Source organism: Agrilus planipennis, unplaced genomic scaffold (genome assembly GCF_000699045.2).
Source record: "Agrilus planipennis isolate EAB-ADULT unplaced genomic scaffold, Apla_2.0 scaffold17, whole genome shotgun sequence".
Lineage (NCBI taxonomy): Eukaryota > Metazoa > Arthropoda > Insecta > Coleoptera > Buprestidae > Agrilus > Agrilus planipennis.
In genome coordinates this window covers 1,363,316-1,384,601 of record NW_020439021.1, presented here as the reverse complement: position 1 = coordinate 1,384,601, position 21,286 = coordinate 1,363,316, and the positions used below count along the sequence as shown (strand labels likewise).

The 21,286-nt window shown below is 31.5% G+C and overlaps 1 protein-coding gene across 3 annotated transcripts in view; it reads right to left on the bottom strand.

Annotated features, from left to right (window-relative positions):
- Nucleotides 1-21,046, bottom strand: part of LOC108744348 (calcitonin gene-related peptide type 1 receptor-like) — a 70,253-nt gene extending 49,207 nt beyond the window's left edge. For 2 of the 3 annotated variants that reach the window (XM_018480054.1, XM_018480057.1), the window contains exons 1-2: nucleotides 16,773-21,046; nucleotides 5,323-5,624 (exon numbers count right to left, since the gene is read on the bottom strand). In XM_018480054.1, the coding sequence (XP_018335556.1) occupies nucleotides 5,323-5,422 (100 nt within the window). In that variant the 5' untranslated portion in view covers nucleotides 5,423-5,624; nucleotides 16,773-21,046. Of the gene's footprint in view, nucleotides 1-5,322; nucleotides 5,625-16,758 lie in introns of all 3 variants that reach the window. The other variant, XM_018480056.1, reaches the window with a different exon arrangement.
- Nucleotides 21,047-21,286: the final 240 nt, after the last annotated feature.

Sequence of the window (21,286 nt, the reverse complement as noted above, 5' to 3'; positions counted from 1 at the left end):
TCGGACAGTTTTAAAATCGACATGACGGTTATACTCTAAATGTCACAATAGTAAATTTAATATTGCTTTTTATATTGAATAAAATAGATATTCCAAACGATATCGACTAAAAGAGCAAAATATCGAGGAAATATATATGGGACCATATCATACATCCCGATAAGCTTTTATAGTTGCCATCTTTGCCCCAAGCGGTCTGCTGCTTCAAACGTAAACTGGCTATGAAATGCCCTCTACATCATGATGCCTTTGCTATGTAATAAACATGCACAACATAACTGATAGACATACTCGATGTTTCAAAAACCATCCCTACATTCGATTATATCATTACTTCAATTTATTGATTATTTGTGACAACAAAAATGACAATTGTAAAATTTAAACAAATAATAAAATCAGTCACACACAAAGAACTAGGTCAAAGGTTATATGTATCACGCTACCAAATCATATATTCAATCCCCACATTTAAACATATGCGTAATTTGTAAGTAAACTGATTTATAGTGAAGGAATTAATTTTGTAGTCTGATAATCCCGAGAAGTTTCCGGAATGTTCTTTGGTATTCTAGAACATTCCGTAATTTAAGAGTAAGTCAACTTTCTCAACATATTTTTCTACTTCTAATAAAAAGCGAAATTTTTCAAATGTAACTCTTATTTTCGGACAGAGGGAGAAATATCTTTTGTGCTAAAATCGACGCGACGGTTATATTCTAAACGTCAGAGTAGTTTTTCAAGCGTAAATTTAATTTTGCTTTTTATATTGAATAATATAGACATTCCAAGCGATGTCGACAAAAAGAGCAAAATATCATGAGAACGTGAGAGCATGCCACGAATCGATTTTTATGAGTCTACATACATGAACGTGATCTAAGCTACTTTTGAAATTAATATCTATTTGTTGATGAAAACAATTGTCCTTATTATAAATAATTAAAAATGGCTTCACGCGGACAAAGTCGCCATTAAAATCTAGGCAGTAAAAAATAAAATAAATAAAACGCTACAGTTGACATTTTGTTGATTTCAAGAAGACAGTTGTTGAAATTGTTTTCGAATGTAAAGGGAAGCAAGAAAAGAATGAAAAAGAATCACAAGTTAATGAAGAACCATTTTAGTCAGACACTATGTTCTATCTAAAAGATATACGGCAGGCAGTGATAAATTGCCCTTTGCCGTTTCAACAGCTTCTTTTTCCCACAAAATGTCTTAGAATGAGTTATACGACCACAACCATTCTCAAAATTATATTTACTCAATTCAAGTTCCAGTTATGAATTGACAGTAATTTTTCATGAAGTCGAACTCGCAAAAATTAAACGGAAAATCGTTCATTCTATTGTTTACTGAAGAAATATCTCGATGTACGTGGAATCAACCAAATGAATAGAAAACATTAAAATTCTTGACCCGCAAAAGCGGAATTCATTAAAATTCCTTCTAATAAGTATAGAATTGAATTTTTATAGCGTCAACGTATTAGTGAATTAATTTTTGAATTAGTTTTACCTACTACAAGGAGGTAACAGAATCAACACCGATGATACGTATGTAAAAGTAGTAGAGCAGTGGTAGAGTACTGTTGCGTAAAACCAAGAGCCCGGGTTCGATTCCCGGCAAGAGAGTTACAACAACAACAATTCAAGTAATTCAAAAATTAATACACTAATACTGTACAGGTTTCATTTGCCCAAAAGAAACGAAGTGAAATTGAACTGTTTTTTATACAATATTCCATTGACCAAGTATAGCAATCTTTTTTTATCATTTGATAGGCACTTTCAACAAAAATTGGCCTTATTAAACTTGATTGACAACTTTATGAGTTACAAAAATTACTTCGTAAAATTTAATTTCCCGTTCTTTCTTTTGGCCATCAGCTACAAAGTAGGATACAATACACTTGACCTTTATTAAACTTGGCGGCTATTTTTAAACAACTTCACTATATAAAAATATACTGGACGAGGAGAGTCCCAATTTCCAGTTAGTTATCTATCTTACAATTAGGCGTGTAATCAATATTAGTTCAAGTCGACATCCCATAGCCTAATTGATTCAAATTTNTATAATTTTTTATTTTGTTTCAAAAGTCAAAGGTGTTATAACATTTTATGCTCCAAATACCCGTAGGGGTCTGTGGTATAAATATTAATTATTATAACTGGGACACCCTATATGTGTGTTAAAGCCCTTAATCATAAATTGTTTTTGTAACGATTCGATGAAACTGGATTCGGCAAATATTTACTTTAAGAAAATGATTTTGTTGCAAAACGTTAATGCATCCGTTCTTTAGTGTTATTCGGACATTTTCAATTAATTCCATCCATTGTGGTTTGTTAATTAATTCGCCGAAAGCCAAAACCAAAATATCATGTTTTGCCTAAACAAATCTTTGCGAAAACAAAGGAATGTTTATAGCAGAGCTATCTGCCGGAAAAGCATCAATAAAATTATCCTCCGTTAAAGTTTAATGAATGCAAGACTGCGCGCCACGAAATGCTAATAAACCATCAGGTCTTTGAATTACGTCAAACTTGTTTAATTCTAAGGCAAACTTCGTCATATAATCGTGGATAATGCAAATGATATTCTGCATATTGATGTTCACTTATGACTACAAGTGACATATTGCCATTGACGAAAATCATGTTAATTCTAAAGGAAATTATTTTACCGGAATTAATCAATTGGGAAGATCGTAAATAACTGGAGCAGACGAGGGAAAATTTTTCATAAGTAGTCCCTGTAGCATACTGTGGAATTACGAACTTATATATATGTAAGGTGCATTTACATACTAATCTATTACTACATATGAATTTGACAATTACTAAATATTTTTATTCTTCTCACTCTTCTTTCCTTCCATTTGAATTTCCCTTTTTTGTACCATTTCCTTTTATTCCACATTTCCCAAAATATGTTTGAGTGCCCTTTGATTATCTTCTTCTATTATCATTTCTCAGTCTGAATCTAATCGTTTTTATTCTTTGTTCTTACGTCTTTCAAATAATTCATTTTTTCTTCGCTTTCTCTCCATATTTTCTTGTATTCCTGTCCGAATTTTATGTTTCCAATTTTTTGTCTTCTTTTTGCTTATCATTGTCTTTAGTTAAACTTTCCAGTTCTTTCCATATACTTTTGCCTTTCCATCTGTAGTGCATAATCGACCTAGATCTTTTCATTAAAAAAATTTTTGCCTTCCTTTTTCCATCCTTCCCTTATAAATTATCTTTTTTCGGTTTGAATTTTCGATATATTATCCTTAACTTTTATACATTCTTTTAATAACATATTGTCTTCTAAATTTAACACTTTTTCTTCGTACTTTAGGGCTCTTTTTGAATATTTTATGGCCAATTTTTGTTTTTTCGTGTAGATAATAGGTTATTTCGCTGTATTTGTATCTATTTTTAAAATCCACCTTATGTATGTGTCTTGAATGCTTTTAATTTCTTTTCTTTTTTCCGCCCCCATATTTCCGCCCCGTGCAATCATACGCCCTCTACTATGTTTCGAATAGGAACACTACTTTTTTCCAACTTCGTTTGAGATTTCTATCTCCTATTCTCCATACCTTTCCCATTACCTCTATTGCATCCTTCCTCTGTTTTTTATGTGTCCATCTACTCCGTTATTTTTTTGCTGTACGAATCCTAGGTAGCTGAATTCTGTAACTTTTTCGATTATTTTTCCTTCCCACTAGAACCTTAGTTTCTTCTTTCTTTCTCCTGATTTGTTCCCCGTTAAAATTTTTGGCTTATGTATATTTAGTTCCACACCTTTTATTGAATTTCTTTCAGCCCTCTTTGCTAATAATACTATACCATCTGCATATGAAACTGACCAGATTTTTGTTCTACCAATTACTGTTCCCTCTTGTTGTACTGCGCTTAGTTTGTTTCCTAAATTCCTCTTCATATTATAAAATTTGGAAAAACCAAATCGGAATGTGAAGCTTCAGATCGATCGAATCCGTTGCAAAGTTCATTATCAAAAAGATTTTAATTTATTTAACACTTTTTTTTTATTTTAATAAACAAATTTTACGATCCATGTGTCTCATTCAAGTCACATTTTAGACGGATCCCAATATGTCAATATAGAAAAACAGAATCAAAACTTTGAAAAAGCAGAAAGGAAAGACTGGATTTAAATATGACATAAATATATAACAATTACGATATTATATATAGAGATAAAATCAGATTTACGACAGGCATTATCATTACTGTTGTTCGATATAATTTAGGACTATCAATTTCATTATAATAACAAAATTATTTTTGTCATCATCCTTAAATGTACAGCAAAATCTGGACTGAAAATTAATTTCAGTTTGTAGTGCAGTTGTATCTGTAACTTCTATAAACAAATCAGAATACATAAGTAATCGAAACAGTTATGCAAGTTCTGGCATATCAGCAAAACATATGGATTCTAAAAAGTTATTAATTTATATTAACTGCGGCTAATTGTTATTCTTATCTTATTTATTTAAGATTAACAGAGGAAAACATTTCCAATTACACTTGCTAATTGAGCTGCGGGAAATACGCTACGATTAATGGAAAAATAATAATGATAATACCACAATACCAAAAAGAGTAAAAGTGGCAAAAATGTTTCGTATCTGTCTGTATAAGAAAGTGTCTGAAAAGTATCTTTGGCAAAAGGAAACAAATCAATATGGAAAAAAGGAATGTTGTCGTTAGAATCAAATCAAATTGAGTTTCATTTTATAAGTCAAGCTTCAGGCAGCTAAGAACAAATAATACTACGAATTTTGATAAAGAAACATTTTTTGTTAAGTAAATTTTACATCCTTCCGAGGTTCTGTATTATTTCTATAAGAAAAACAGAATTTCTGTAGGTCCTTTTTTTTTAAATTTGGCTAACGTAAATAATAAATTATACAAGGTGGTTCCCGGAAGAGGAAGGCTTTGATAATGTTATTATTTCGTAACTATGTATAGTTTGAAGTGGTGCATTTTTTTGTTAAATTATCTGTCACTGTTTGCCATGTATGCTATTTCCACGAAAGGATTCAGAAGTGCATACAGAGACGGGCTGGTAATTTACCAAGTATTATTTTTATAAATCGAATATTGCCTATTACCGATACCGAAAATCAGTCACTTCTTCTAATTTTTTGTATCCTATCTTTATATTTGCCCTTTCCCTACTTTTTTTCTTCCTTGCATACAAGTAATTTTATTTTACTTTTATTTATTTTCATACAATACTGTTTTGAATTGTTTACTGTTTGTACAAATGTTAAAGAGAAATTGAAAATAGTTTGCTTACCATCCGTTCTAATGTCTGTTGAATTTAAAGTTGAATTACAATGTTCTTCCTTCGATCGTATAATTTCGGCCAACGAAAGTTCAGAGGGTTGCGCAGACATACTGAATGCACTAATATTTCACAGTCACTTATAAAAACAAAAAGTCAATCTCTCGCAACTTGAAGTTCTCAGTACTTGAAATAATTACGGAACATTTCATAAATTTAACTGGATCAGGTGGTGGCTATTTTTGTCTGATCCAAACTAATTGGCCGACGATGTTTCTTCATTTGACGCAAACAGGAGAATTTCCGTCCGATATCTGGAATAAAAAATACAAATCGTAACTTTTTGCTCAAGGTGCATTTCAATAGGTTCCAAATAAAAAAGCAAATATGCAGACGTTGATGGCACCGAGTATTTTTATCAATCCTTGAAAAAGTTTAGAAATCTGTCAGCGACTAAAAGACAGACGACAGATTGGACCAACATTTTTGTCTTTTCTTTTGTTTGATAAGTACGCAAAAGACAAATTTTCTAAGCTACTGTAACGAGTTGGTACAGCCACGAGGGCTTTTGGAGGATTGTTCAGCTTATTTTTACAACGTACATTTCTTTTTAGTACTAATGGCTTCTTTGTTTTTTTTTACACTTTTACAGCATCACGAAAACAATTAAAAATAGAACTTTTGGTGCAAATGTATATAAGTATCTATACAGCCATCATCATCATTTTGATGACTCTACTTTTTCCTATATTAAGCTAATCTTCGCATTTCCCTAGAACTAGGACATCCCAAATCCTTAACTATTTGCGAGCAGTAATCTAATCTAATTCTAATCTATACGGTCAAATAAACAAAAAGATGGTGTGTTAATTCAGAGCCGGGCAAACTCGNTTCTAGCAATAGAAATTTTCCAAAGGCTATAAATTGTAATCTCAAAACACCTATTAGTAATTTCCTAAAAAGCAGTAATACTTTCCATATCAGAAGGCATTTCTCCTAATTTTCAATATAAATTACTGAAATAGTTCATTGAAGAAAAGGTCAGTATGGTTACTTAGTATTTATAGACGATGAAAGTTCACTAATGGTGGAATTTTTCAAGATTAAGCCGCTAATAAGAAGTTGCAAAAGGCGACGTAGTTTTTTTTTTTGGGAAAAAATATTAGATATTTCGTCCTACTTAAAACTTAGTGAAAGTAAATAATCCACTAAACATCTACTGTCATAGGCTCATAACTAAACAACGTTCCTCAATATTCAGCGTAGGTGTCAGGATTACTTCGGAATAAATGAACAGGTATCCCAGTTTGATTAAATCTTAACAAAATTGACTTTTATCAGACTAAATATCAGTACATCCAATGAACTTCGTCGGTGTGATTCAAATTATCATCCAGAAAATATAAATAAGGATACTAAGAGGTGTGTATAATTTTTAGACATCTGAAATCCTGGAGAAGGTAAATATATAGATTTCAAAGAAAATGTTAGAAGTCACAAATACGATTGCGATGCCTATCATTTTTTATTAGTTGTATCCAATTTTCATTTCCTTTTCCCGTTTAATTTTGAGAATGAAGATATTCGGGTATCACAAGCATGAGTTGATCAAGAAACAAACGATTTAAGCATCAAGAAGTCATTCTCTTATGTCAACTGTTCATTTCAGATAAATCCTTTTTTTTTAAGGAAATTTCACACACTACCAAAGTGATTGATTTTTGTGAAAAAGCTGAAGGTTCACTGTTTATAGTGGGTGCTACTTGCTGCCTCAAGATAGTGTTGTACGAATTACTACAAACAGAGTAATAAAAGCCTTCTGTAGTATCCACGGATTATGTTCAACAAGTCCATATCCTTATGAGCCTTGTCGAACAATTTCCAATTTCACTAATGGTAGCAATATACTACAGATGGTTTTTACTACTATTTCTGTAGTAATTCATAAAACGCTATCTTAAGGGCAGCAGATAGGGTATGGGTATGCATTTTGTCGAAATTATCCACGACGCTCTCATATAGAGCGAATGAGATGGTTTCGACAAGTATGATTAATTCGTTTATAACTTTTGCAAAGTTTTGGCGTTTATATGGTGAAAAGTCTGTAAGCAATAAATATAATACCAAACTTTTCCTTAGAAGTCGCTTCTTAGCTCGCGAATGGTTAATTTAGAAATTCGAAAAAGGTTGATAAAGGTGTATGTTTGGAGCACGGCGCTGTACGGATACGAAACATGGACAATGGGCGCGCAGGAAAAGAAAAGGTTAGAAACGTTCGAAATGTGGTGTTATAGGCGGATGATGAGGATATCATGGGTAGAAAAGGTTGGAAATGAAGAGGTATTGGAAAGAATAGGAGAACAGAGGACTCTATGGAAGTCAATAAAAAATAGGCGAGATAGGTTGGTAGGACACCTTCTCAGGCATGAAGGTCTAGTCAGAGACATATTAGAGGCAGAAACAGGAGTTAGGAGGGGTAGAGGTAGACCTACATTAGATTACTGTTCGCAAATAGTTAAGGATGTGGGCTGTTCTAGTTTCAGGGAAATGCGAAGATTAGCTCAGGATAGGAAAGAGTGGAGGTACGTGTCCAACTAGTCTTAAGACTGACGACCTTATGATGATCATCTCTTCCTCATCCCATTCGTTATTTAGGAATAAGGTGATGTATTTTATGAGATTACAATGTTCAAAACTCTTTCAATTAATAAATTAAAAGTCTAATGAAACTTTACAGTTTTAAGAGAAAACGATAAATAAATGTTTGTAAATGAAGAGTTACAGCTTAAAAATGAATGGTTACTTTCTTCGCCCCTGTTTAGGTAACGGATTAATTCTCGGTAGGTCAGGTTTACTCAGAAATCATTCTTCTTAAAATTTAATTATCTGAGCCGTTATTAATCTAACGATGTAAAACAACAACGTGTAAAAAACAAATTAAAACTTCCCTTGTTCGTTTAATAAACAGAGGTTGCGAAAGGCAAATTGCCAGTCAGAAGAGGATTCAATTTGTAGTTTACCTACGTGTGTTTCCCTTCCATATATGCAAACGAGATGAGTGCCTTGTAATTTCTATTTCCATAAACACGATACAGCAAACGGTGGAACAAAATTATCTGATTTCGTCACCGAACAATTGTCTTCACAAAATTACTAAATGCTCATTTTAGACTCAGATTTTCTGATATGACAAAGCGCATCATTCACGTGTTTCTCAATGGATCGTTGAAATCTTTCCAAATAAAAGCACGTATGGGAAAATCTATTAATGGATACGTATAGTGAGTGGATGGTTGGCAGGGCTTTTAAAGGAAAGTAAACTTTGCTTTTAAGGAAAGTAAATGTTTCGAATTTGTAATGTGAACATTTATTTTCGGCATAACTCGTCGCACGCGCCGGGATGAAAGTGAAACCACAATGTTTGCTTTGAAAGTTTGATCCGCTGCCAATTTAGATTTTGTTCCACATCGCGAAAGCGTTGTGCGCTTCGTAGAGGGAAAATATTGAATACTAAAGCACAGTTCTTAATTTTAACAACATGATGATAAATATAAAACTGTAGTCGTTCGCGCTCCTTTGAAATGCTTTCATCGAGTTCGGAAGTTTACATTAAATTAAGGAAATATTGTCATAGAGTCCCTAATATTAAGTAGGAGATGCTTGGAGTACTACATTGTATTTGTATAGCCATTGTTATTAAATGTTTATCAAAACCAGATGTTAAATCAGTCACGATGTGGGATAAATAATTAATACAATTCCATCATAACGTGACCTAATACATATTTTAATGTTAGAGCAGCAAGTTAATTTGAGTAATTTGGTAAATCATGTAAAATTCGTTTATATTGACAATTTTCATGATCGGACTACTCTACCCTGTAAGAGAATGAAAAACACTTCAAGAAGCAACTGCTTGTATTAGCTTTCTTTAGTATATTGTAGTTTAGTACATATTGTAAAAATTGTGACATGCTTCGACATATGTTTGACTAATTTTATGTAAAGGGGCCAAAACATTCCGGTTTCTATGTCTGTTCTCTTATTCTGACATGATGGGCCTTTTGGTTTGACCTACAACCCCATGTTACAATTGGTACAAGGAATTTTTTGTATTACATTATTCTTATTAAATTTGTTTTTCTTTATTTTGTGTTTCGAGAAAACAATATTGTAAAGTTTAAATTCATCAAAACTTCGAATTTGTTGAAATTATGAAGCATGTGATGAGGTAACTGTTACTTTGATTAGACAATTTGTATTCTTAATAACGAAAATGTTTCTGATTCTATTAAGGAACGTATGCCATTAATGTAGCGTGTAAATTGTTTAATTGTACGCTTAATGAAGTCTAATATCCTTGATGTTAATTGAATGAAAAGATTCAGATTTTCACGTAGAGATAGTTCAATTTCATTGGCGGTACGTTAGGATGAAGCACAAAACCCACTTTTTAATGGATATCAGAAGTGATCAAAGTAATCCAACTAGGATTTCCTTTATGTATTAAATTTAAAGAAGCTCATTTTATCACTATTTTAGCTTAACGTGACGGAAACAGTATTATTTACGAAACCGCTCACAGCGTAATTTTATTGATTTTAAACGTTCCTTGTCATACAGATGTGCTTTTGTCGAAGGTCACCTTAAAGGAATATGTGCAAGGTATAATAGACCTACCCATAAAATAAAATACAGGTATCTTTGATATTACTACGAACATGATGATTCTCATCAGCACGCCATCAACCGTTACAGCAGAAGACCAATTTAAGGCTGCTGCTGCTTGATATCGTTTAATAAATATCCATAGACATAGAGCCGTTTGAAGGGATTCTAAGAAGGACTTTATCAAACATTGATGAATATTTTCCATGTGTTATTTATAAATCAGGGTTTCCACTGGAAAAACATACGTCAGGATCTTTTTGTTGCTTAATATTTCTCTTTGTCTTAATGAGTAGAAACTATTGAAAAACATACGTAAACCTCTTGTCCACTCAAGCAACTAAAATTTTCAGTACTGATCAATAACTTATAATGATAATAACCGATTCTATATTACAAAACTACAGAAAGCAAGTTTATCTCTTTAAAACAAATAAAAGGGTGGTAGGGTGGCCACTATTACTCTCACCCTTCTGTTTCATTTCGATAATAATGTTGACAAACATCCTGTACCTTTTCCATTTTCCCTTGCTAACACGACTCCCAATGGAAAGATATAATGTTGCCTAGCAATAAGCGGGTAATAACTTTGTTCTAACTCAAAGTGTTTTGCAGTTTAATTAGTTTCCGCTTAATTTAATTTTAATTTCTCGAAGCAGTGTGTATTTCTTTCTAATTTTAATAAGTCTTTCGTTAGATATCCCATACACAACATAGCACGGCGTCTTGTTCGCAAGAGGGAGTTTATTTCTAATTTAGAGGTGCTTATGGCTCGGGTTTGTTCAAGCTTATAGAATATTAACGCGTTGATGTGTAAAAGCAATCTCGTTTTAATCCGAAATCCCTATCCCTTATTTACGAATCCTTTTCTCAAAACGTTCACCCGGACCGCAGTATTTTGTATTTTTCAAATCGATTTCTTGAGGGTGAGTGTTTGTGTAGTATACAACTAGAAAGCCTAAAAAAATACTTAGAAATAATTGGGTTCGTGAACATAAAAGATTTCGATTCCTTCAGTGAAATGTAGATATAACATATTGTGCTTTAATTAATAAATGAAGTAGATTTTACCTCTAATAGGCTATTGGATAAGTCTTTGAAGGGTTGTTATTGTTTAATATGTTGATTTAACACATAAAAATAATAGTCACAAAGTGCTACTAAATTCAGTAACGGTTGATTGAAGTTGCTCCTTTTCTAGTTTTCTCAAAGCAAAGTAAAATTCCAGATTTTTAAAAAATTACTTTTTACAGAAATTAAATTTCCCATTCGTTTTATTTAAATATGCGTAAAACCTAGGTAATTCCAAAGGCAAAAGTTTCATAGAAAAATTCCTCTGAAATAAATTGTCTTAGTGGTAATTTAAAAGGTTTCAAGACATGATTTTTACTGAGAAAAGATAATTGAATTTTGTCTTGTTAAACTCTTATAGGATTGTAACATTTACAAGTACAGAAAAGTCACTTATAAAGTATAATTTATGTACAACCCAACTAAATGTATTGAATCTTTTTTAAAGAATTATTCATATTTTTATTGTTCTATTATCTTTGTTCGTATGAATAAATCTGAAGTAAGTGATTAATAAAAGCATTAATTTATTAATTTTAACACAAAATCGAAATAGAAAAATTGTACCCATCCATAGAAAATAAATTAACAAAAACTACTTACACATTTATTCGCGCTACTACATTCAAACACTCCATTTGAAATTGGTTTATATTAAATTACCAAAATAATAATAAATCAACCCTTAATCAATTTCTTTCAGTGGTGTTACCCTTAGAAAGAAATTATATATTACTTTATAGCTATGCCCGTATATGTATATATAGAAGAATCGCTTCCAAGTTTTAATGAAATTCAGGCGGTAGCTTGAAGGTTAAAAGATAAAGCTTTGATTGTCCTGGAATCGTTAATTTTAATTCTAACAGGGATAGAACCAGAAAACGTTAAAATCACGATGTCACTTTCATTTAAAAATGAATAAAAGTATTTCTTTGAGTCGACAGTTAATTACTAACAGCATCATCCTACCACATCTTTGGAGGAATACGTATCTAACTTACATATTTACGAACAATATTCTAATCTATTCTAATCTAATCTAATGTAATCTAGGCCTTCCTTCGGTCCTTGTAACTCTTGTTTTTGCTTCTAATACCTACGTCTCGAACGAGCCCTTCATGTCCCAGAAGGTTTTCTACCAAATCTCCTGTTTTCCTTTCAGAGCGCCCTTTATTCTCCTGCTCTTTCCAGTACTTCCTTATTTCTAACCTTTTCTATTCAATGTATTCANTATCATGGTGTTTTAGGTCTTGTTGAGGTACCCAATATCTAATTATCAATTTTTAAAGGTACATAATCAGCATCGAAAAGAACCCGTCGCTTGTAATTATACAAGTACATTTGCTTTTATTGAAGTATTAACCTTTAAAGAATTAATCTTAAGAGCCTTGGAAATTTATTTTATTTTGTTTATTGATTAAACAGATGTTGTTATTAAGGTGTTTTCACTTAATCCGTAATAACTTACGTATTTAGCATACAAATTACGTAAAATGCATATCCTTTACTAATCCTTAACAGTTACGTATTGGATTTTTGGTACCGTTTTATGTAGTGGTGATACGTACATGTGAATATGAATGTGAATTTAAAATCGACTTTAGCATTTTGCTATCAGTTTGATCCGTTTTAAGTATTTAAATATTTGTTCGCTTAAAAACATTAAAAACTTCCCAAATGCGAAATGGATAATAAACAGTTCGTTGTGTTTCTTGAAAATTTATTATTCATACTTATTTGCGGTGGGACAATTCAATTTTCTTATCAATGACACTTATTCCGTCTCCTCAAGATTAATGCGAAGCTTGAAAGACACGTTACCATTTTGGTTTCGGTGGCATCATTACTTATTTAACCGTTTTGTTATAACGGCTACAATTTATTTGTAATTTGCCCTTCCTTAAGTACCTTGCAGTAAAAAAGCTATTACGTAGTTATCTATCCCTGCTTATTTGAAACAACTAATTCTGATCTTTTGACTGATGACTATCTATGTTAAAAGCTTTTGTTATTTCTGTTTGTATCTAAAAGAAGCATGCTTTTGAGTCGAAAATATCATTACTCCTTATTTTTTTGTTTACAGATGAAGAAACAAATCAAACCGTGAAAAATGGAGTGAATTTCCCCGAGGGTGAGTACATTTCTAGTCATTTTCTAGCTTATAGCCTTACCAAAACAGTTAATCTCTGGTTTGATTAATTCTACTAAAATCTCAACTAGAACACTATAAAATGTCAAAGTGTTTCATATAATATTAATATAATTGGTCGTTATTCCTGTTGCCGCGTCTCGTAGCTGAGTGGCCAGAGTATTAGTGCATAAAACTAAAGGTCCTGAGTTCGATTTCCGGCGAGGGTGTAACAACAGCAACAATTTTTTTTCATTGACTTTAGGTAATTTGTAATGGATAAAAATTGAAAACTATTTTTTGTTTATAAAAGCTATTCTATAACTACCTGTTACCCTTTATACAAACTATATGTATAGGTATCACTCTTCTATGTTTGTATCTCATCCCCATATTTTTTTTGTATATCTAGCATCTTTTTACATTGAATATTATCTACTTTTCACGCTATATTACTGCTCAAAAATTACTTCTAAATAACCCAATTTGTATTTAACTTTCTAAATTCTTTACCATAGTTAACAGAGTATGTCAATATAATTATTACAGGACATATACCCACCACATTTACTTATTTTCACTTTGTATTTGGTCACTTGTCTACCTCAAATGTTATTTTACCTTAAGTATTCTTATAGGTACTTACTTACCATTTGCATATGCAAATAGCAGCTTGCACATTGTTAGCAAGTACTTAATAACTATTATGTGTATGTACTACATCCTTATCTTGAAAATCTTGTGTAATCTTCTCTAACCATCGTTAATTGTTATAAACATAAACTAAACGGTGGACTACTTACACCGTTTACATAGGAGATCCACAGAATTATTAACTGGCTTCTAATTTGACGATTACTTCTTGACTTTTGTAATAGATTAAAGGATAATTATAAAACTGTAAGGGTTGCTAGGAGAAGAAGATTAATAAGTACGAAGCAACAGTAATAACAAAATTGCAAAATTATAATATTTCATTTATTTTAATGCTTGTCGACCAACAACAACACCACTGTGTGTTCTTTTAAGGATGCGGTTAGACTAAGCGAACAAATCCTCCAACCTGTCACAGTTTTATTGCAGTAAACATTTATTTAAGCTCGTAGCGGGACTCAATTACCACCCGTACTTTTGAGTAAATAACGCCTACAAGTATCCATTATCTGCTTTATATTGTTTGAATGTTTCATAATTTATAATGTCTTGTGATGTTTTCGAGAAAAGTTTTTAGCCATATTTGCCGTTTTGTCAGATAGTATAAAACAATATGTTTTAGTACGATGTTCAGCCAGTTAATTAAGGCTGATTGAGTAAACTGTTTTAATTTGGCATTGTTTTGGTGTTCTTTTATTACGTGATCGTCCTTTGGGATTCTCGTACGTACTTGAACCTCTGTTCACGAGCATGCGATCTTGTTTGATCCTATGTATGCATCATTTAGCGTTTTAGAATCTGTTAGATCTTTCAAAAATCTTTCATTTTTCTTGCACCAAAAAAAACGACCCCACACAAAGCTTTGACAGCTGATTAAAAAATGACTTGTTGAACTTTTAAGTTTTAGATTTTCCATATAAAAATAAAACGTTTGTAACAATTCATGTTTAAACTAGGTAAAATTATACATTACAAACTTAAGTTTTTCAGAAAATAACTTTCTTGTTCTTAATATTTGTGTTTACATACCTACCTGTTACTCTGCTAGTTAAATTATATTACTCAATTTATTTTGTAGGTAGATAGACAAGTACCTACATAAAAAATTAATTAAAATCACCATAAAACCATTTTGTTCCTGCACGTTAATTAACTTCTACGTAAGAATGTTCGTTTTTTGTTTTTAATTGAATTAAAGTTATTGCGTAGTTTTCAGTCATCGAAGTATTCTCTGTACAGAACAAAGTCAACATTTTACGTGTTTTATTACTTTTCAACGTGAAGTAGCTAATTCACTTATTTTTTGCGTGTAGTACGTAGGCAGATAAGAACTGGTATGGACACTATGTAAAAAGGACCGTAACTTGTGTGTATTCACGTAATAAAAATTTTTGCCTAACAATTTTTATTATCAGCTGTAAAAAATTTTACGTCTGCAAACACTCCTGACAATTAAAAATAAACGATGCCATTGGAGTAAAACGAATATGTATCTTAACGTAGGTAGTAATTTTGCTTCATGGTTTCCGAGTATTTATTATGTAAAAGTGTAGATGTGCGGTACTGCAGCGGATATTAAAAGTTTGCTCATAAACTTAAAAAAAAACATACACAGTAGAAGGCTTTCTTGTTTAGATCCCAAGTAATTACATGTAACAAAATCTACGATACAGAATTACCGTTTTCCTGTATCTACTTTCTCATTTAATCGAAATCTAATTAGTAATTTTAATAATCATAATCGTGGCACAGATGTATGCCAGTAAAGTGATAGCAGTTTAAAGAAATTAGGAAAATACGTATTCTACCTCAGTTGTCAATACCTGGCAGATTGTGTATCAAGCATCAGTTACTGTGCAGCTAACTAAAAAAATTTTAATAAACTAGCTAGTAAAATGTGGCGAAACTGAAATAATTTTGTTCTATTACGAATATAATTTATTTACAAACCAGCATCTACAAATACTAAAGTAATCCCATTACTATCTTCTAGTGTAGCTTTGAGCTTTTAGTGACCTAATAGCTCTAAATTTTAGAAATATACTTCGACTATAAGACTTCCATGCCTTTATTTATTATATAATTGCAACGTTTCATCCGTATAATATCTGCAATCGTCATCAGGTAACTGTTACTTTCATAGGAAAGCTCTAAGTTGATTTCGTTTTATAATTTTTGAATATCACAAACTTTCCATTTTATTATTAAAGTCTAGATCTATTTCTATTATAACTCTTCCTGTGAGAATAGTTTTATTTCCCTGATTAAATAGTAATTACGATTGTTATTATAAAAATAACTTTTTCAACTGTTTCATCTTCATTTTCACTGGATATTGCTTTTATCTTTTTTATGCAAACTGAAACTGTACGCAAATATTTGTTTTGAGTTTAAATAAAAAGTTTTAATTTGTTCTTTTGAACTCCTACATTCGAATTTTATAAAATCAACAAGTTTCCAGCGTTTGTGGGCAAATTTGAAGTTTTCGACGATTGTAACATAAAATTGTCATATAACATTTATGAATCGTTCAAATTTTATTTGCAATGTTCCTCTAGTACTCAACAAAAATTGCATTTATAAACTTTTAATTTGTTAATAAAGAAAAACTTTGTTTAACTAAACACGAAAATCATGATATAATATAGGAATACTTTTATAATACTTTGTCATTAGGTGTTCGGTAGAAAATTTTGATTATGACCCGAGCTTTTTAATTTAAATACAAGATGTTTCCACTTTAAACAGGCATTTATAAATTGTTATTGCGATATCAAAAAAGTAGCTTTTTTTTTTAATTTGTCAATTAGAAAAGTTTTTTAGCATTTGTTAATTATGAAAATTTTAATTTAAATTAAGAAAAAGTCCTGTTTATAATTTCGTTATTCCATGCTTTCAGTAGAAATTTTTCACAAGCATTTACATACATAGTTAATATTACCTGTTGCGTGTATCTTCTGTTATGAGCTGTTTCGATTAAAACCACATTTAGTTTCAAAAGTTTGCCTAATATTCTACTCGAACGCAACTTTCATCCTTATAATTTGGTTAGAACGCGTAACTAAGTGTATGTTTCGTAAGGTAAGTGGCGTCGTTCGCACTTTTTAGTCCGCATAGAGACGCGTGTTGGCGCCGTTGTGGAATCCCGCACCGACTAAACTTGCCAAAGAAGACGTCGCGGATGCTCGAAGTAAACTCGCGGATGCGCCAAACAATCAAAACGAAAATGTATCCGAGTTAATCTGAACACGCACGTAGGTATGTAATTTTGTTTATTTACAAATTAATTGTTCAATTTCATTGTAAGCAAACGCCTTCACGAGAAAAAAAAAATGACACAATCATGCGAATGTAAAGTAAAATTATCTATAACGGGAGAGCAGTGCGGAATCCAAAAACAGTGCACAGAACCGCTTTGTTCGGTTCAGTTCAATAATCTTAGGGATAACACAACAAACTGCATCAGAAATCTACACTATTCATTTTGTCTACTACCTGGTGTGGAGTATTAGATACACTAAATTATTGAATCAAATTTTACTGATAAGATCAGAAAGATTCATAATTACAAACTTTTTTGCAGTTCTGAAACCCTGCAACACCGAAATGTGTACAGCCTGCCTTATTCGAAATAATAACAACAAGCACAGTTGTTGAGTTGTTTTTGAAAATCCTCTCAAATTTAGCTTACAAATCTTCTTCTCCTCTAAATCGTGATGTATACAAATCAATAATCATCTAAATCACTTGTAAGGGTTCTACGGTCGAATAATTATGAAGCATAATAGTAATAATATAAATAAAGGAATTGCTTTTTTATGTTTTTATATGTCATGTCCTATGTAAAAACCTTTTTGTTTTCGGGAATTATTTTGACTTTGTTATTTTCTGAAGTAAAGGAGGAAAAAAATCTTTCGGATATTTTTAGACATAATGTAAACCAGTACTTAATTTAAACTAACAAAAAACGGACTTTTTATACTTAAACCTTTTCGTTTTGAATCTCAATGAAGATAAAAAGTATATTTTAAAAAGCAACGGTGTAACTAGCATTATAGTTATAATCAACAGTGACATATAGACAGACGGACAGGCACAGAAGTGTCACTTTAAGGAACCTTTCTTACATTGTTAGTACAGAACTCTAAAATATACTTTGGCGGTTAGGAGTTATTCATTAGGGAACAAAAATAATTACACATTTTTTTGCAGTTCTGAAACCCTGCAGCACCTAAATGTGTACAGCCTCCCTTATTCGAAATAAATTTAATTCAAATTAGATGCCCACGCGCTGAAACCTTCCTGCAAGTTTTTTTAGCCGGTCCTATTTATAAATAACGGAAGGGAGTTTAATATTTCCAAAACCAAACTTCAAAACGATAAATGAAACTTCTAATTCATATTTAACGATTCTTATATTTATTACATTACTTTTTGATTTGATTCGTGTCTAAAAACCATCGTCGGTTAGAGTTGCTTCCTAACGTTTCGCTAGCACAAATTGCGAGCTTCTTCAGAGGTCCTTCCAGCATCAAAATCAGGACACCATCAGTTCATTTACTAGCCGTGAAAGCCTTTAACAGTTTGTCAAATATTTTTTTGCTGCGCGGGATTTTCATCTATAAAATAATCACATGTAAAGTTTAATTTGTAGGGTTGTGAAAGGCAAGAATTAAAGTGTCCAACCCATAAGGGTTCCGTATTAACATCACATTTTTCCAAGAGGTGGAATATATTTCACCAATTTATTGTACAATTTGGTTCAGCTATTAAGTCATTCCCAAAAAGTTATAGGTATTACAAACTTGCTTGTTTACAGCTTTATTATCCACAACGGCTTTTATTAATAGATCAGACATAACGATGTCTGTTTGATTGTTCAATAAAAATTTATTACCGTTTTGACTGTCATTGTTTTCAAAAAGTCTAGCTTTTTACCTCTAAGTATGGAGTAATTTGAAATTCTTCCGATCTGAAGAATAATTATTATGTACAAAATTTTTACCTTAACTTAATTTTTGAAGAATTACGTATAGGTACATAGATATTTTATGTTCCGGCAGTCTTTTTTTAACTGAACGTCCCGTTTGACCCGAATATGTGACTTCATGATTGTCCATAAGTTCTTAAACATGTTTTTTCAACATTTTATTATGTCGCTCTGTGTCATTTACCAAGAAAATTTTAATTTTAATTTTTGTGAGTTTTACGTCCTGATGTAGATACCTTAAAGCTTCAGTAAACATTTGTTTTACAAAATAGAACAAGTTATTAATAAATACACGTGCGAGATTGTCTTTTCTCTTTTAGCACAATAGAAACATTAACATTCGCTTCTCAAATACGTGAGACTTTTTTGTTTACTATTATAGATACATAGTTTAACTTCAACGACAAATATTAACATTCAACGAGCCAGCAAGGTATCTACTGCAAGTAAACATTTCTTAAATTATGGATGTAAATGTACGTGAATGACTTGATTATTTGTGTCCGTTTTAGAAAAATCAAGTAAATTAACGAACCTGTGTATTAATATACATTGTATATACCTATCATTTGTACATGATTGCGAAACAGAATACTCGAAATTTTCATTCAAATTACAAATAAATAAAACTGCCAAATACTCCGAATATTACTGTTAAAGGATACTGTATTGTTCTGTTTGAATCTAGTTTCAATAATTCAAATTCAACATAGCACATTCATTTGCAATTGATTGTATGTATTTTCATCCGATTTATTTTAGTCTATTTAAAATATTTTACGATGACGCCACAGAAATAGCGACCTCCTTTATGTCGTGATGACTTTTTGAATTATTTTTTACCTTTTAGTTTACTGTTACACTATTTACATCATGTATGTTGTTTATTTGACGAAGCATTCTTTGTCTTCGCGTGCAACATATTGTTTCGATCGATTTAGTCTTAAAAAAATTTTACTAGCAAATATAGGTACTTAACTGTCATGTTTACTCCAATAAAGAGCATTTCAGAACAGACAATTCCAAAATATTTCCATAATATGCCAACATTTTGTAGCAAGCACGCTGTTGACATCCTGGTTGAGGATTTTACGTTCTGGATCACAAGTGGTAACGAAAATAATGTAAAATAAAGAAAAAACACAGTTTGTTGCGTTCGTCACGCGTTATTTTAACTATCAATAATTTTTCATGTCAAATTACCCGTTTTTTGTCACAATCATTTAGAATTGCTAACAATTTCTATACAATTGTTAAGATAGAACACTATCGGAAACCTTTTTTTTATGGCCACGTCGTAACTAATTCCGTTGCTCATAAATTTCATATCTGTAATTTCAAAAGTCCTTACTTATTGCTCTATTCCTTCCCTTCAACGAACGTCAATTTTTTCTTACTACAACTTTTGCTTGTATGTGTCCCTTTCTAATCTCGCCTTTCCTATTCTTTTCTAACAGTATCACTCCGCCTACTACCCCCAAAATTTGATGTCGCTTATCTCGGCCACACCTTTTTCCCCTTTTGGCTTCTTAAATGAGACAAGAAAATGAAGGTTAAAACGCTAAAAGAGTTATCACTCTCCAATTGCCAAACTTACCAATTTTGTAAAATTTACTGTATGAACTATATCGATATCCTTATGTAAACAAAGTTAATTAGTGTTGTTACAAGGAATTGCGAATTATGAATTAGAAATCTCTTTGTTTTTGGGAATTATTTTGACTCACATATTTTTCAAGTAAAGGAGGGAAAAGTCTTTCGGATATTTTTGGACATAATGAAAACCAGTACGTAATTTAAAACTAACAAAAAAATGGATTTTTTAAACTTAAAACTTTGGCCTTCTCGTTTTGGATCTCAATGGAGATAAAAAGTATATTTTAAAAAGCAATGGTGTCATTAGCATTATAGTTATAATTAACAGTGACATATAGACAGATGGACAGGCACATAAGTCTCACTTTAAGGGACCTTTCTTTTTGGCGGTTAGGAGTTCTTCATTAGGGAACAAAAATATAAGGCAAAAAATGATTCCTGTTTTTGATGCAACTGATAAAATAACAGCCCAAAGTTTTCTTTTTGCTGTTGTGTATCACAGCCCATCAGTTCCTCACCTATAATTTATCTTTCTCCATTTCGAAAACGGTAATGTTGTGATAAGGCTTTTAGTTCGCAGTTTTGCGCCCTAGGTACGTATGCCTTTTATCTCAATTCATTTTGTAGGTTTATCTTCTCTCCTGTCACGTTAGAATTAATATAAATGGGTTGCAAATCTACAAAATTGCCAACGAAGCAACAACAATATAAAACAGATTTAACCCCATTTACTCCACTTCTCTAATCGTTCCATAAGTTAAGATAAGATTTTTATAGCGATTACTGGAATGAACCATGTGTAAAAAGAAAGTCAAACAGTGAAAAAGAATAAAGTACAAAATTTTCTCAGCGTATTTGATATTTATCTA